Source organism: Akebia trifoliata, chromosome 1, assembly GCF_017979445.1.
Source record: "Akebia trifoliata isolate Shusen 1 chromosome 1, ASM1797944v1, whole genome shotgun sequence".
Lineage (NCBI taxonomy): Eukaryota > Viridiplantae > Streptophyta > Magnoliopsida > Ranunculales > Lardizabalaceae > Akebia > Akebia trifoliata.
This window is the reverse complement of record NC_141375.1, coordinates 30,790,896-30,808,510: the sequence shown is the minus strand read 5'-3', so window position 1 is coordinate 30,808,510 and position 17,615 is coordinate 30,790,896. Positions and strand designations below refer to the sequence as shown.

The following is a 17,615-nucleotide window of genomic DNA, read 5'->3' as shown; positions in this document are numbered from 1 at the left end:
GCTACATCGTTCACAGTTCCCACTCATCAGCAATCCATGAATGCATTTGGGTGCTAACTTTAAAGCGGGCAGCCCGTTTCAAAATTTTGGTGGAACCCTTTCCTTTGGATTACATGTGGTGTATCCAAAGAGGAATCACAAATATTGATGTAAAAGTAGGGATGTGAAATAAATAAGAAATAGCCAAGTGTCATGTAGCGAAGACGGTTCTACCAAAGTTTGAAGTGGGCTGCCCCTGCTTCAAAGTCGGTCTCAATAGTTTTTTTCCTTCTCTGCAAATTTGGGAACTGAAACAAAGAACGAGTCAGAAGAATTGATAAATTGTTTGAAGAATTTACTCATCCTCAATACCCACCTCTTATGTGGGTTTTCTCAATACCTCCATTTGGGGCCACAAAGTTCCTTTTAGAATATGTATCTTTTCATTTGGCTAGCCACTTTGGATGAATAGGATTTTGAATCACTTATTTAGAAGGGGATTCACTATACTTAAAACAATTGTATTATTTGTAAGGTGAATGATGAATTTTGTTGATATGTTACCATTCATTAAATAGATTTGGTCCCACTTCCAATCCTTATTTTGTACGAATTGGGTTTTTCTCTAGTCTGTCATGTTATGTAAAGAAATTACAATCTGTTGTTTGGACCTGAAGGAAAGGGATAGGAGAACCTTTAAAAGGAATGAACAAGCACTTCAGCCAATGATCATTAACATATAAAGGTGGTTTTCTCTTGGTGAAAGTCATTTGATTGATTAAAAAAAAAAAAAAAAATTAGTGTTTAAATGGGATTTTATGTTTTTGACTCCAGATTAGATTCAACACTCTTTTATAATTAGTCAGGTCTTCCCAATCTCCTCTTTCTTCAATAAAACATATCTATACTTAACTAAAAAATATATCAATATTTTGAGTCAAAATGCACAAAAGAGTATGAGTTCTTCGTCAAACGTCTTCAAATAGTACACAAATCAGTTTCTTCTAGTATGCCTTCTGTGATTACAACGAGAAACACACGTTGTCATATATATCATAATTTTTCTCATCTTCCAGTGTCAAACTGAGGAATAAATGATTTAATTTAGGCCTTCGAGAACACCTAACAAAGGATCTTGATCTTTGGCATCAAAGCAATCTCAAAACGGTGGTTGTGGAGGTTGTTCGTGCGATGTGGAGGTCGTTCTTGCGAGGCTTTTCGATAGAAGACTCGTCTTTTTTGCTTATTTATTGGGTATTGAGGCTGAGGTGGGAGATGAAGAAGTTGAGTGAAAGAGTTGTTGCCCACTACCCATTGGTGATCGGGGCAATGCCTCTGGCACATAATTGTCTTTGGTGATAAAAAAAAAGGTTATCTATATATTAATTTGATATAATATCTATACATAAGTCTTCAGTTTACAAGGTTAACAAAATATGCAGTAAGAAACAGCTTAATAGACAGGAGAAGGTGATTGTTGGGTCAGTTAATAAAGAAGCAACAGCTCTGAGATAGGAATTTCAGAGAGCTGTATGGGTTTATATTTTCAACAAGAATGTATTTGGCTTTTTCATGAAGAACATCCACACATTTTATTATTGCAGGAACACATTGGACAATCCTATGGACCCATTATTAATCTTCCCATGTTCTGCCGATATGGGTTAGAGGAATGGTTTAATGGTCCTGTCTCGAAGCTAAAGCTTTCAGCCCGGCCTTCCCTTGATCCATACTGATCTGTGCCATCATTCAAACCACTGGTATATGCCAAAATTGGGGCTCCACCTTGTATCACCTTACTACTACTAGGATTGGCAATGTGGGATTGACTATTGACAGATTCTCCATCCATTGTTTGCTGCTTCTCAATTGATCTATTTTCGGGATTCAAGCTAATCCCAACACCAAGATCAAGGCTAATTGTGTCAATTTCTTCAGATCTAGTCCTTAACATGCCATTCGAAGTTGTATTATAAACTGCAGGCCTTGCTTGATCATGGGTACTATTCCTTGCAGCTGGAACATCATGGTTATGCTTTCCCTCATATGTGGTTATAACAGCTTTTGGATCATGTGATGCCCTCTCCACATGTTTTCTAACTGGGCATCCAGCATTTGTGCATTTGTAGTAACTCCTACATAACAAAGAAGGATAAAAATCATCATAGATATCAAAGACAATAATAAATAAATTTTATCCAAAAGATTGTGGGTATATCCTGGAAGGATCCTCAGAAACATACAGCAACATGCATTGGTGATGCAAGATTTTCTGCGGGCAGGAGCTTAATAAAAGAAGATCGAGAGAAACTTGAGAAGAAAAGTAGCCAGTACCTTTTAGGTGATACTATTTTAAAGCAGTAAACTACTTAGTAAAAAAGAGTCCAGGTCTTTTGCACCCAGGGTGGAGGATTGAAACCCTCCCACACCTCAATACATGCCACGTAAGCCACAATCCAAGGAATTAATGCCTAAAATATCTCCTTTTTAAAATTTCCTTGAATTGTGGCTTATGTGGCATGTATTGAGGTGTAGGAGGAGGATTTCAATCCTCCACCCTGGGTGCGTACGATCTGAACTCATTAAAAAAAAAGGGAAAACGAAATGCAGTACGTGGGTTCAGCAACAAATTTTGTTAGGCTAGTGGAAGAACAAGAAACATATAGAGATTGAGTTGTTGCTAAGTGGCAGCTGAAGTTGGCAGCTCACACATAAACGCAAGTAATGAATGGAGAAGGTTTAAGCAAAATATATTTGAGGAGTTGTTTGCAATTATCTCCTACACCTGCTGCAGGAGTGTCACTGTGGATGTAGTATGCATTCTTCCTACTACAATATGGACATAGGGTTACATGTGTGCAAGGGAGAATTAAGAGGGAGAAAAGGTATGGAGGTGAAAGAAGATCAGATAAAAAAATTGAGATTTGCAACACATGGGAATGGGGGAGAATGATGCAGACAAGCAGTAACTACTCGCAGCAAAATGTTGCTTAAGGAAACAAAAGAAAAACGAATGAAGGGTGAGATGAATTATAATTTTGGAAGTTTGGGATAATGCCATGAGGAAGAGGATGACTATTTTATTTGTTATCTCAGTTTAGTATGGTTATTTCACAGTTAAATAATTTATAGAAATATGAAACTGGTTTATATGGGAGAATTCCTATTTGGCAATCCAAGTTCACTTTTAGGAGAGTTTGTGTAACACTCATAACTGTTACACAAGGATTTCTGAAGCAAAACCAACAAAAAGGATGAAGAACCATCCTGGTGGAGGGAGCCACTGACCTCTTTCAAGGGAGTTCACATCTTAGTCAGATGAATAATCATCCAAAGCTCTTTCCAATAGTTCACTTACAACCTTTTATAGTCCTCCCAATCAATAAAACTCTTTAATAATCCTCGGTGATAGAAACTTCCATTATTAGATTCCTAATAATAGCAACTCTCTAACAGCCATCCCTTAACATAGAATAAAAATTGACCCTGTCTTGGGTAGTTCCAGTTCGTGTTGATAAGGAACTAAAAGCAAGCTCTTTTAGAACCAGGAAAGGTCAAGCTGCAGATATATAAATTTAACTTGCGCATATGTGATGGAATTTTGGCTACTAAATAAAAAGGACAAATTCTGGGTTTCTCTGGAAGTTCAAGGAGAACCCCTACTTTCTGCACTGAGATTTCCATACATCAACCGAGATCCCAAAAGATCTTGTGCTATAATATAAGCCTTTGGACAAATGATAGGCTATGTGAGAAATGTCCACAAAAAAGATCGCATAAAACTACACCATGCACCTGAACTTATGATGCAAATTACCGATAATAAAAAAAACTCAAGATGCAAATGAGTCTTTATAAAGAATCCCAAAATGATCAGTAAAGAAACAAAGCAGGAATCAAGGATAGAAAACTAGGAACCCGGGTGTTCAATCACAACCAACAAAAGAAATGTACATATAATAAATAGTTTCAAATATTAAAGTTAGTGACATAATAATGGCTAAGAAGCAATGAACTGTTGGAAATAGTCATGCAAATTTCACAATTGTCTTCCATTGATTGAGCATCATAAACTTTTCCCACATATTTTCACACCAAAAAGGTTGACTACTGGTGTATGTTGCGGCAATGTGTGCACTCTCTTCCAAAAAAATAATAAAAAAGATCAACCTTTATTTTTCACTTCAAACATCTTTATAAGAAACAAACACAGGATCAAATCCTCACAATTGCTTTCTTGTGGGGGTTTTTTTCCGATAAATGAAATGATTTTATTAAAGGGAGGATGAGATGGCCTCCAAGGAGAATTGCTACCTTGATCTGACCTAGACTAATCCAACTCAAGGAAATGGTTCAACTTGCCATGACTGCAGTACAGCGTTGGATCCCCATGTACTTCTTAAGTCTTAACAACGATTATCAATGCAACACCAGAACCATGTATCAATGTCTGACAAAGTGCTTTCAAGTGCAAAACACATCCATATTTTTTTTGAAAGGTAAAAAACACATCCATATATAAAGAGAGAAAACTCCCATACATAAACTTTTCTCTACTACATGTCTTATCAACCATATTAACACATACCTTGGATTAGGATTCCCTTTTACCACTTTCTGCCCATATTTGCGCCAGCGGTACCCATCATCCAGTATATCAACCTCACTTAGAGTTTGGACAACAACGCGTGGTTCCCGGGTAACTTTACCCATATGGGTAAGATCTACACCACCAAGGTCTTTCTTCCTGCTCATAATTTTTTTTTAACAATTCAATTGAGGGTTAGCACACACGCAAGTGCAAAGTTTGAGTAGTCTCAATATTTAACTTAACGCACCTGCGTTTAGATTCTGGATCATCATCGTCATCATCAACATCATTGACAATAATGTTTGATTGTGCACCTGTGCCTTCTACATTATTGCCACTTTCATTAACAGGAGAAAGGTCAGGGGTACCATTTGGTTCAATTTGATATGTCTGGCCATGCTCATTTGATGACTTGTCTGTAAATACGAGGGTGTAAATAAAAGATAAAGTAACCAAGAAATGTATTCAAAGAGCTGTCCAGAACAATTAACAGTGATGATTTTATTTGCTTACCTTCTGTGTCATTTAAAGGGGAAAACCTATCAGATCCTTCTTCTTGGATAGACAGAATTGTTCCAACTGCCATTCGACGGCTAGGCTGAGGTTTAGGATGATCATGCTTTCCCTTGTAGATAATATCTGTAATCTGGCCATCATAAGAGCGTTCCAATTGCTTTTTCACTTGGCAGTTAGGATGTGTGCATTTATAATAGCTCCGAGGAAATTCACATCCTTTAACATGTTTCTGCCCATATTTTCGCCAGTTATATCCATCTTCTGATGATCTCTCAGTTGCTATCAAAGGACTAGTCCCATTATGGTCAGATTGCATTGTTTGGACCCCGCTGTCCGAACCCTGTCTTGGCCACTGCTCATTCGAAGCAACTTCAGCTGTTACACCACCTCTTGATGTCACCATGTAAACTGGTGGATTTGAAGTGGTTACAGATAGAGTCAATTCATGCGAGGAGGCTCCCATATTCTCATTTTTAACCGAAGGTGAGGATGGAAATGTCTGAGACTGGCATTGACCTTGGACTTGCACAAATGACTCGCACTTCTGGTGGTTCAAACCTGTAGAAGCCTTGAAACAATAAAAGAACATCAGGCAACCAAAAATCCAAAGCACAGTCCAGGTATTCTAGTGCAAAATATCATCAAGGAACAACTTTAGTGAGAGAGACTATCATCTTTCCCTATGGTTATAGATGTACATTCCAGGTTGAGAGACATTCAAAAATGGGACAGATCGAGTCTAGCGAACAAATTTCAGTCATTCCTCCATGATTTATGGACAACTGACACAAAGGAGTCCTATGACAGTCCAAGTTCATTGAGAAATTTTGGTCCACCAAGCATTAAGTTTCATATTACATATGAATATGATCAAGATGCCATCAAATAGGTTCAGTGGCCCTCATCACAAAGATTCAAGTGAAGCAGACACAATGATGTTAGCTGAAGTTTCAATGATCTTTGTTTCCTACTACTTCATTTATAGGGTTTCATTCTCTAAAGATTATATGGCACTCCAGTGAATATTAGCTTCCACTCTCCAGGCGGCGGATCTCCTACATCACTAGTCTAACTTGGGACACGAGAAAAAAGAAAAATATATAAAAGTAAATGTCAGTAGAAATCCTAAACTTGCATCAGCAATGAAAGCAAATCCACGTGGCATATTTTCTTTCCAGGACCAATCTCATTGTGTCATGCAAAATTGCAACTTGTCTTCTACAATTAATTGATCCTTACAAAATTCAAAAAAGAATATATTGCTTTCTAATGCATCTCTAGTCACAACTTTTTTAGGATCTCTAAAGCCAATTGGACAAGAAAGAAACATTTTAAATCTACACCTGGTTAAACCCATAAGCCCAATGCTCTGATAGTCCCGAATAGCTGACATCAAATATAGTTTAATGGTGCTCTCCGGAATTTATTAGATATCTTAATACTTCTCACCCTTTGTTACACATTCATCTGCTGCCTACCAAATCTATAACCAAATTTTAATCCTAACACACCAGAACTCTTTCCTAAAGATGAACATGCTTAATGATGGGATGCTTTCTTACAGCCTAAAGAGTCAAGTTTGAAACAACTCAATTTAATGAAGATCTTGTGATTCAATTTCCTTCCATATTTTTCAAAACAAATCAAGGAGAAGAATCCCCCAAAAGAGACAGCCTCTCCCGCAAATAGACCTAATGGCACCCCTTACCAACCCTTTAGCTGGAAGAATGATAAAATGCCAAAAGATTAAGAAACCGATTCTGGACACCTCATAATCTAAAGGGACAATGTTTCATCTCCATTCCATATATTATCCATCAGGATCGCTTAACTTTACAAATTTATAGTGTGGTAGCCTCAGTGACTCAATATGCACTGCCATAAGATAGTATGTTGCACTAAAGGACATAATAAAGCATTTATCCATGAAATTCATGATATACAATCATTTGATCAAGAGAAATACACCATCCATAAAAAGTAGAAGTTTGTTAGCAATTTTCATAAGCAAAACTTGGTTTTATTCAACTAAATTCTAATTCATTAAAAAGTTACCAAAGGTCCCAATGATGATAGGCCTGGACCTGAGCTAGAATTAGTGTGAGGTTTAAACTCAAAGTTGCCATAACTTCTTTCATCATAAGTACTGCTATTTGAAGTGTCCCTCAGAGAAGAGAATGCCTCGGAAACAACACTGTCATGCATGACTTGAGGCTTGTGGAAGGTACCAGTTGTTGGTGAAGGTTCTGCCTGCAAGACCAAGAAGAAATTTTATTGAAATTATTGATTAAGAAGCTTTTTTCGCTCATTAAGTGATGCCTACTATAGTGGAAGGCACTAATAGAAATCTTAAAAAACAACAAAGTACAATGGCAATTTGGATTCTTGCAACCTTAATGACCATGCTGTATAAATAGTAAAAACATTAGCATCAGTCATTTGTTTCATCACTTGTGAATCCTCAAGGAAATGAATAAACCATTGATGGGTAATCTGACAAACCTCTCAAAGATCCTTTAAAAACAGTTATATAACAAGTCTTAAGTCACCACAGAGCAAGATAAGAGACAAACCAAAAGAGATATCTAAAACAGAACCACATAATCCAAGAAAGGAGTAATACCCATTCACTCACTTCTTTCTCCTTCATTGGAGACACCCCTCTTTCTTTCTAAAAGCTACTTCACATACATCTCAATATTTCAATTACTGAAGAACCAAATTCCCATCCATATAAATCAATCTCCATCTTTACATTTTTTTCCCTATCTTCTTCCATTCTTGTATACATGGGCCAAGACAAACAAGAAAACAGAACACTTACAAAAGAAAGATGCATTATGTGAAGATAAAATAAACACTTTTCCATATTAACAAGAAAAGTTGAGACATTTAAGAGAAAGACAGATTCTCAATTCAAGTTTGTACCAAAGGAAGATACTTAAAAAAGTCAGACCATAACATACAAGCATAAAGGAAGTAGGGTACAACCCCCCCCCCCCCAAAAAAAAAAAAAATAGTAGAAAGTGGGTATCAGAATCTAACTAACGGCTTAGGTTGAATTTCCCCCAACTACTCCAATCCAGATTCCCAATTGAGAGAAAAGGGTGATCAAGAGAACTAAAAGTTTCATAAATTAATAAACAACAAAGAACATTTGATTCGATTACGTCACAAAGAACTCAACTCAAAGTATTATAAAATTAGGTCTACTATACGAAAAATACCGAGAGATGGACGTGAAACGAAATGCGAACTCGAAGTTTCACAAATTAATCCAATTAAGACATTCGATTTGATTCGATTATCGTTTAAACATATCATTTACCTCAAAATCTTCAACTAAAGTAGGAAATTTTCAAAATTTCAAAACGAAAACTGACCATATTTGAGAGAAGAACAGGAGAATCAAGCAACGTTGTCGGGCTCAAACCAGGAGGAATCGTCAAACATGGCGATCTTGAGATCGGAAGGCTCGCTGGAGACATCAATCTGTACCTCGCAGCATTCGATCCGGAACCAGAGAAATCCCTAGAAATAGATTTCACAGAAAAAACGTTCCTCTTTGGATCTTCTTCCATTAAAGCATTATTAGAACAAGAAATCAAACCGTTTCCGCCATTAAAGCTCTCAAATTGAAGCTCGTAAGCTCTGGTTTCAGATTCATGAGCTGTTCTATGAGGATCTTCAAGCTCAGATTTCACATTCTCCTCCATTATCGAGACTCTGAGAGAAGTAATAGAGAGACAGAGAGAAACGAAGTAGCGACGAAGAAGAGAAGGAACGAAGAATCAAGTCCGATTATGAGGGCATTTTAGGTATTTAATTTGTCCGATTGTGTGTTTTGGTAGCTTGTCAGAGGCTCAGACCCGACGCAGTGGACTAGTTCACTTCAGATTTAAGAGATCATTTGACGAAAATATCCTCTGAGTTTTCATATTTTCGCTATTAAGACACAATTTGCTTTACAATTGGCTTAAAATTACTGAAACACCCTTGTGAAGGGTATTATTGTTACAAGTTGTAACGGAAAGCTGGTTTCGATACCGATGGCACGTGTGATTCACGTTATGAGTGGAATTACCTTCGTATGAAATATCAACGATTAGAATTCTAGAATGGAAAAATAGTGATTTTTTTTTTACATTTTTGTAGGGAAAATTACTTATTGGGTGATAACAACTTTATTGGTAAAACTTTATTCCTAAATTAAAACACACAAAATATCTTCATGGTCAAATGTAAAAAAAATAAAAATCCTTTTTGTGCTTCTAAACATTTCTTACATTTAAAGCTCTAATGATTTTTTATTTCGAAATTTTCATTTATTATAAATTTTTTCCTCACAGATCTCACGGGATTTAGAATCGATCAATCACACTAGCCCACATGTATTGAGAGCATTCCTAGTATATAAAATTATCGTCGTTAGATTTCACATGTCACGCAATGGAGGGAATCCTGTGAGATTATGAGCAAAAAATTTATCCTTTATTTTTTAGGGTTTCAATTTTTTTACTTTGAACAATTAAATAGAATTTGTGATTTAGAGGACAACACTTGCTTTGAACATGATTTTGTCTCAAGAAACTAATGATAGTCCTAAACTGTGGAGGTAGGTTATTCTCTCTCTCTCTCTCTCTTTTTTATTTTAATTTTTTTAATTTTTTTAATTTTTGTATATATTTGAGTTTTGATTTAATAACGAAGTAGTTGCTTTGTTCGTTTCTTCACAATAACAAACTCTTTACTTTCTTTTAAGATTAGAAATAATAAAGTGATGAGCTTGTTGCTTTGGAACCAATGAAACAACAAGCTTGTTGTTTCGAAAAAAGAGGTATGATTAGAACCTGTGTTGCAATAACGAGCTCGTTGCTTTTAGTCGTAAGAGTGTTTTGAATAATTTTTAGAAAATTGATAAGTGGGATGGGATGAAGAAACTTTTAGAGAAGAAGTTTTTATTTTTTATTTTTTATTTTTTTACTTAAGGGTCCTTAAAGTAATTTATCCTTTCTAAGCATGTCAAGCCAAAATTTAGTGTGAACAATATGTAGGACAGGTATTTATGATCAACATCTAAGATTACCTCATGGCATAATTGAAGCCTTGACTTGTGTACTTCATAAGATAAGGCCAGAAGATTTTTCTTTCATAAAAATAAGACATAGATGGAGGAGATGATTTCAGGTGTGAGAAATATGATACTTGAGCATGAGTAGTGAAATTGACTGCACATCCGATGGTTGACAACCTAAAAACTGTTAATTAGAATAATTTTTTACTTGAAAAGCTAATGAAGTTGATAAGAAAGGAGTATTTATAATAGTTAGAATTATCTTTACATTTACTTTTAAGAAATTTTTAGAAGATTCAAATACATGATATATTTTATAATGTTTTGTATAAGTAAAATTAAAAATTAATATCACTTTACATCAATAATACGTATCATTTACCGTTGACATTAAAGTTACAATTTTGAATTTTCATTCAAATGCGTGATCATACTAGCACTAATGCATCGAATCCCATCATAATTACGCAGGTAAGCGTACGGAATTATAACACTTCTCTTTTCCACCTTCGAGCCTGTATTATATATGTAGAGTTAATCAATTTTTTACCTGCTATATATATATTGTGGATCCCACTTAACTATAACTATAATTTTGTACGGGATAAACGTTTCTTTCATCTATAATTGAGTGGGATTCACACTACCCTATCTTTCTTCTTCTCCTCACTCTCAATTTTTCTCTAATAATCTTTAACTTCACTATATTTATTCTTTTACCCCTTTAACGTCAAAGAAGATGTCAATGCCATAGTACAAACGAATTGTGACAACCCTATTTTAGCAAGTCACTTTGACACTCATTATCCTATATGGGTCATGAGCTTCGGAATGGGTTGGTTTTTTTGTAAAGATAATATCTCTAGTGAGGAGATTATTTTCACACAAAAAAATCAATCAATTTTGAAACTTTTAACCCAATCAAAAGTAGTTTATAGGTTAAAGAATCATGGACTATCAATTTTTATAACTTGTAAATTAATTGTATCAATGAAAATTTCCTTAGGAAACCTTCACACTACTTAGGGTTTGTAGTTGCCAACATTCATTAATTGTATGGTGTGAACAGTCACCCAAAATAGAGATCTATTTTGAAAACATCTTTCCAAAGAAAGTGACTCTTAATTGTAAAATTATAAATATTTGAGTAAGGGTATTAAGTTGAAAAGTGAGATAAGGGTTAGGCACCTTATTTTGAAAGATATTGAAAACTTGACATGGTATGTATGGAGTAAATTTTGGATAAAATGTAGGTTTTATATAAAAATCAAATCAATTTTCAAGCAAGCTTCCTGGTTGATCCCATTGGTATGGGGAACCTTTAAGCAAGTTTATTTATTTCCTACTTAAACATAGAAATGAAGTAAATATAAAATCATTTTTAAAGTAGATGTGAGATATGACATGGTTGAACCTAAATGACTAGAAATTTCTGCAATTTGAAATTTGAACCTTTGGATAGAAATCCTTGTCGAAACCCAAGTAAATCAACTAAATTGTAGAAATTTTTTATTAAGATGAACTAGACTTCAACATGGTTCTATAAAAAAAAATAAAAAATAAAAATATAGACTTGGGAATTAGTTGTTGTCTCAAACTCTTTGTCAACACAAACACATGCTTCTTCATATTATAATTCCCAAATTACTCTAAAGATGATCTTGTCCTTTAGTGGGAAAATTTTGACTTCAAGAGGGTTCTTCTCTAGTTGGAATTAACTCAAAAGTTTTTCTCAAGAGAGATAACTATTTGTCCCAAATTAGCCCAAATTTCACAGGTATCTACTATTCTAATAGTATAATCCCATTTGTTTGGGAAATGCTCTATGGTGTGAAAATTCATGGAATGATGCATGAAGTATGTCCTCTTAAGGGACTTTGATTTGGCATAAGTGGGAAAAAGTGATCTCCTAAGAGGATCTCTAATAAAGGTTGCCTTATTAAGGGTAATACTACATGAACACTTAAAAGAAATGGTTATAATGTAAGAATACAAATTCTTCCCAAATATGGGATTTGAATTCAGACGAGCACAAAGGTTCTTATCTCTAGAATGAGATCCCTAGTCTGTTCATCTTACCTTTAATGCATGAATTTGATAAAACCATAGGTTCTAAATGTGGAGTACTCCTTCTCTATCATTTTTCAGGTCTAATGGTTGGAGGCATTTCCAAAACAAGCTTATCGATTGATTTAGATAAAGGAGGGGGTTTTCACATAAAATTTCTAAGTTACGAAAATAAAATAGAGGGTTAAAAAGAGAAATTCCTAGAAAAATGCCTAGATTACACTGTACACTACCTTGGTTACCTATTTTGAGTTCTTTTTAAAATGTATCATTTTTCAAGTGTTTTGAGAGAATGTTTGAAGAGATGAGATATAGATAAAATATATGGACTAAGGAATTGGTCTTAGAAGCCTTGAGACTCTCTCTCTATTTATAGATATTTTAGGAGTCTTTTAGGGGATATAATAGTCTTCATATAAGCAATTGCATTTATTTGCAATCAAACCATGAGGAAAGGATTGTTCTTGTCATACAAGTTTGAAGAATTACAAATAATATTAGGTGGTGGTAAAGAGTTATCCTTAACAATGTCTTGATGGTAATTAACAAACTAAGGGTTGGAAGGCAAAATTCTACTAAGAAAGTTCTAGAACTTTTTGAGGGCTTAAAGATCCAATTTTTTACGTTCCGAAATTATCCTACGGACACAGAGCCTAAATTCCACCATTAATTTAATTACCTTAAGAGGTATCTAAAAAAGTAATTTATTGGAGGGTAAAAAAGTAAAAGCACTACTCGTATGTACCTCGATATTTTGGGAAGCAAAATTATCTAGGGGGTTAATGTAATAATTACATCCCTAAGATATTTTATTTGAGGTTCAGATGGTGTGTAGAATGCTACCAAGTGTCGAAACCCATACAAATTCGGACTTGCGCTGCCATATGGCATGAAGGGACTATTTCTCTAAGAAACTTGGATGAATTTACTGAATAAGACTAGGTTCTATTTATCTAATCGGACAAGGTGGATTGATGAAATGATCCTGATCCTTAATCTATTTGGGGTGTCTACACTAATTTTGATGGGATTAGAAGTTTTGGAATAAGCTAATTTTTTGTAGGTTACCAAAATGAGGTTGTCTCCTAGCTCAATTGGAGGTCATTCTTAGGGTAATTTAAAATAATGAATCTTTCAAAATTCTTTGTTTGATGCCTCTACCTCGAACATAATATGAGGCTCAAAAAATCCTACCAAAAGTTCTTGTGACTTTGGTTTGGGACTTTTCTAACCCAAAACCATGTTCGAGTCTCTCTCTCTCTCTCCATCAACTAGGTAGTCAAAATGATGAGGAAACACAAAATTTTCAAAGATCAATACTTATTTCTTAGGGGTTAATTCTGATTTTCTTTTTGGTTTTAATTTTCTTAAAAACGTCTTCCCATTTGATTAATTTCTTTTGATTGAGAATTTGACTAATCCTCGGGAACATGCAATCTTCTCTCCACACACATCAAGTAATTTATGGGATATATCCTTGAGGATGGCCTCTTAAGAGTGATTCAAACCCAAGAACTCTAATTGAATTTTTATTTTTATTTAAAAAAAATGGTCTGACTCTCTAAAAATTGGAATTTTCTCAAGAATCATCTTTTTTATTTTTATTTTTGTTAAATCAATGGTTGGACCATCTGAACTAATATTAAATGGATTTTTTTAAGGAAAATTTTTAAAGGATTTTGAACTTCGAAGTTTTACTTTTGAACATTTAAGGGAAAAAGAGGTTTCTAGATGTTTTTTATTTCATAAATTAAGACTTCAAAATATGACAGTCAAATATGGGTTGAATATCATTTTTTTAGGTGTTAGAATTACGGGTGTCAATGGGTCGGTTTCGGTTCGGTTCCTAAGGAACTTAGAACCATAACCATCATATTAGTTTGATTCTAGGTCTTGACGGTTTTGAGTCTGATTCTGAAATAAATAAAATTAGACCAATCAAAAATCATAGGTACCTCGACTCTTAAAAATCAAATGAGAAAAAAAGCATTTCAAATCATTATAGAAAAAATTAACATCTTTTCAACAAAATTATTAATTTAGTTATAATTTTTTAAACTTAAGATGCAAATTAATGATTTTTTTCAAAAATAAAAATTTATCTTTGTTAAAAGTAGTTATTTTTTAGAAGATTAATTCATTTTAAGTTTCAATCAATAATGTATATGAAAAATTGAAGAATTTTATATATAAGATGCACTTATTTTTAAAATAAAAAATACCTAAAATCATCTATAGTAAGTAAAGAAATGACCAAAAAATCAATTCTAAGTACCCATTGGATAGAACCTAATAGTTCCTATCGATTCGATTCCATTTTAGACCTGACTCTAATCGATTCCAATAAAAAGGGATCTCAAACTGAGGTATTCAATTCCGATTCAAGATCGATTTCAATTAAATGAGTACCTATTTACATGCCTAGTTAGAACTATGATTAATGATAATCTCCTTCTAAAACGCTAGTGTTTGCTCACAACAAACGATATGCAAATGACATCAACAATTTTCTCTAACAAAAAAATTTCAAATCTTAATTCAATGTGCACACATTATTATTTCATTTATAATCAAATACATGACTTTCAAGATTTCATGAAAATATTCATAATTCAAAAAAAAAAAAAATTTATTTTTTTATTTTAAAATTCACAAAGTGATCAAATCAAAAAAATTTCTTTTTTTCACCATGGGCTTGGGGTGTTAGCCAAAAATTGTGTATCCTAAAGAAAAATATTTTTTTTCCACATTAAGACACGGTGAAAATTTTTGAGTCAAAATATCATGACTGTAGAACTAGAGATCATTAGACAATATTGCAACATGAGATCAAAATTTCTTTACTTTTTATTTTCACCCATAAATGGTAAAATTGGGTGGGCATTGCATGTGAAAACACTTTCTTACAAACTTTAATAAGGTCGTAATTGCAATGATTATTTTTATGAATTCACAATAAAATATTATAAATTCAACTTATAAAAGAATTATTAGATCTTGCCAATTAAGCCATCTCAGAGCTGACGTGGGAAATAAGTCATCCTCTAATGGACCAGATTTAAGTTAAGTTTAGCTACCTAAGACCTTTTTGGCCAATAGGAAACCAAATCCATCTAATAAGTAATATTAGGATAATATTTGTACCAACTTGGTAGTGATATAAGAAGAAATTTATTAGATTCATCATTTGAAGTTTGAGTGTGACCTGCTAGGATGAACATCAATATTTTAGGCTTAGTACTAAGTATATATTTTTCATGTAAAGGTATGGGTGTCAATGGATAGTCAAAATCTGAATTCGAATTCAAAAAAACGAACATTATCCGAAATCTTCGAATATCGGATTCGGATGTCATTTTAACATTCGAATGAATTTCGAATATAAATTCGGATATTACGATATTCGATTCAATAATATTCACTCCAATAATAATATATATATTATGTATTTATGTTTTACAACAAAACTTTTATATATGTAAATATATAGTGTCATGTATTCATGTCATACTTCTCCCAACGAGCATCAAGTACATACTCTCTCTCTCTCTCTCTCATCTAAATCAATTAGAATAAATTTTTGAAGGAAATATATAAATTTCAACTATGCGAACTCTCTACTTCGACCGACAAGTATCCTAGTTTATATTCTCTCTCTTTCTCTATTATCTGAACCAGTCAAAATGATTCTTTTGGATGAAATCTATAAATTTCGACTATGCAAATTTCAACCAATTTGTGAAATGTAACCGTGACCATAATTTCAAAACTCGTTTGAGATGTCTCATTTTTTAGATTTTAGAACAAGATGTCTTAAACGTATAAAAATAAAAAAAAAACTCACAATTAGGTATCTGACGTGGACAAGAGAGAATGCAGGAAGCAAAAGTGAATATCTCTCACTTAAATCGATAGGAGCGAAGACCTTCCATAATAAAACGGAGAGCAGAGATGCCGCCACAAATATAATTATCACTCCACAAACCTAACACGACCTCTCTTTTAGCCCCGTCTTTTTCGGTTTTCTTGTTTGTATTATGCACATAACCAGGCAATAATATAAAAAGACACTCTGGATCACGCTCAAAAAACAATACTGGAGAAAGGGAACGAGTGGGAGAAAAGACAATAATATAGAAAGAGATGAAAGGAAGGGTAAGAGAGTGGAGCAATGCAGACCACACAATTGAAAAACAGTGGTGGATGGATACGTTGAAGGTGAAGATGAGGACAAAAATAATTGACTGCCAGCAATATTAAAAGAGGGTGTTCACTAGATGACCTGCGGATATTTCCATAAACAAAAGCAAAATCCGAAATTAAGCCAAGCAAATGGTCATTTTTCAAATAATTATTATTTTGTATTATAATCAAAAGATAGTATTTTTACGATACAAAAAACCTAAAACCCTTAACCTTTGAACTTTAGGAACCAATTTCTTTTTTTTTTTAAATTAAAAAAATCGGATAAATAATATTTTTTTTAATCTCTTAAAAGAAATCGTCCAAAAAACTTCTTCAAATGACTTTTATGAAAATTTAATCTTAAAATAAAATAAATTTATCAAATTACCATTTATCTTTACCGAAATACCATGTCTTTAATCACATTTTCAACGTATCTCCTCGTCATTAATCTTAAATCAAAATGAAATTATCAAAATACTCATCAACTTTCAAATGAGAATTACCATTAAAATAACTTTTATCTGACAATCAATTCATCGTCATTACTTTATTATCAAATTTGAATGGTTTATCATGCCTATATTTTCTTTATCAAAAAATTCACACGTTCATTTTTTTTTTTTAACTCCACCTGATTGCCCATCCCTCACTATTTTTTGGGTCTTTCGACATTTTTAAAATTAAAAAAAAATTTACTCCCACTTGGCTAACCCATCCTGTTTAGAGTGAAAACATTCATGAAAATTTATTGAAAAAAAAAATTTAATTTCAAAAAGTTTTAAACTTAAATTGAATTAAAAAATTATTAAATAATTTAAGAGTAGCACCCACAGGTTAGTTGGAGTTCTCACATAATTACCCATAATTGCAACCACAATACCTAAAAACTGATTTAGGAATATGCCTGTTTCGAAGATGCACTGAGAGAATCCATCACGCCAGGGAAAAATCCTAATCTTTTACTGCCTTCTTCATAACAGATTCCGAAACTCAATTCAGATGTCAAAAATATTCCAATCAACCATTAAAAACTTAGGTACAATTTAGAAAGAAGTCCTCCGTAAGGGTCTTACATAATTTTCCAAAAACATACAAATGAGCACCAAGAAAAAAAAAATCACAAAACGGCAATTTTTCATTAAAAAAACCAATTTTTCTTAATAAAATAGTTTACTTATTTGAACAACTAGTACCAATAAA

At 33.4% G+C, this 17,615-nt stretch overlaps 1 protein-coding gene across 2 annotated transcripts; it reads right to left on the bottom strand.

The window, feature by feature from the left end:
• Positions 1-1,316: 1,316 nt before the first annotated feature.
• Positions 1,317-8,957, bottom strand: ZAP1 (zinc-dependent activator protein-1). Of its 2 annotated transcripts, none has more exons than XM_086451200.1 (6): positions 8,470-8,957; positions 7,171-7,336; positions 5,084-5,644; positions 4,818-4,986; positions 4,568-4,726; positions 1,317-2,114 (listed from the first exon to the last, which is right to left on the bottom strand). In XM_086451200.1, exons 1-6 carry the CDS (start codon positions 8,800-8,802, stop codon positions 1,601-1,603), a joined length of 1,902 nt encoding a protein of 633 aa, XP_086307326.1. In that variant the 5' UTR covers positions 8,803-8,957; the 3' UTR covers positions 1,317-1,600. The 2 variants fall into 2 exon arrangements, with proteins under 2 accessions (XP_086307326.1, XP_086307323.1); XM_086451197.1 differs by having other exon boundaries at positions 5,084-5,654; positions 7,142-7,336; positions 8,470-8,956.
• Between the last annotated feature and the right edge of the window lie 8,658 nt (positions 8,958-17,615).

What these genes read in the sequence shown, in the direction of transcription:
- ZAP1 (XM_086451197.1), bottom strand. Translation starts at nt 8,802, where the DNA reads ATGGAGGAGAATGTGAAATCTGAGCTTGAAGATCCTCATAGAACAGCT. An exon ending in GATCCAGAATCTAAACGCAG is followed by an intron (nt 4,727 to 4,817) that starts GTGCGTTAAGTT and finishes AATTATGAGCAG; the next exon opens with GAAGAAAGACCTTGGTGGTG. An exon ending in AAAGGGAATCCTAATCCAAG is followed by an intron (nt 2,115 to 4,567) that starts GTATGTGTTAAT and finishes TTTGTTATGTAG; the next exon opens with GAGTTACTACAAATGCACAA.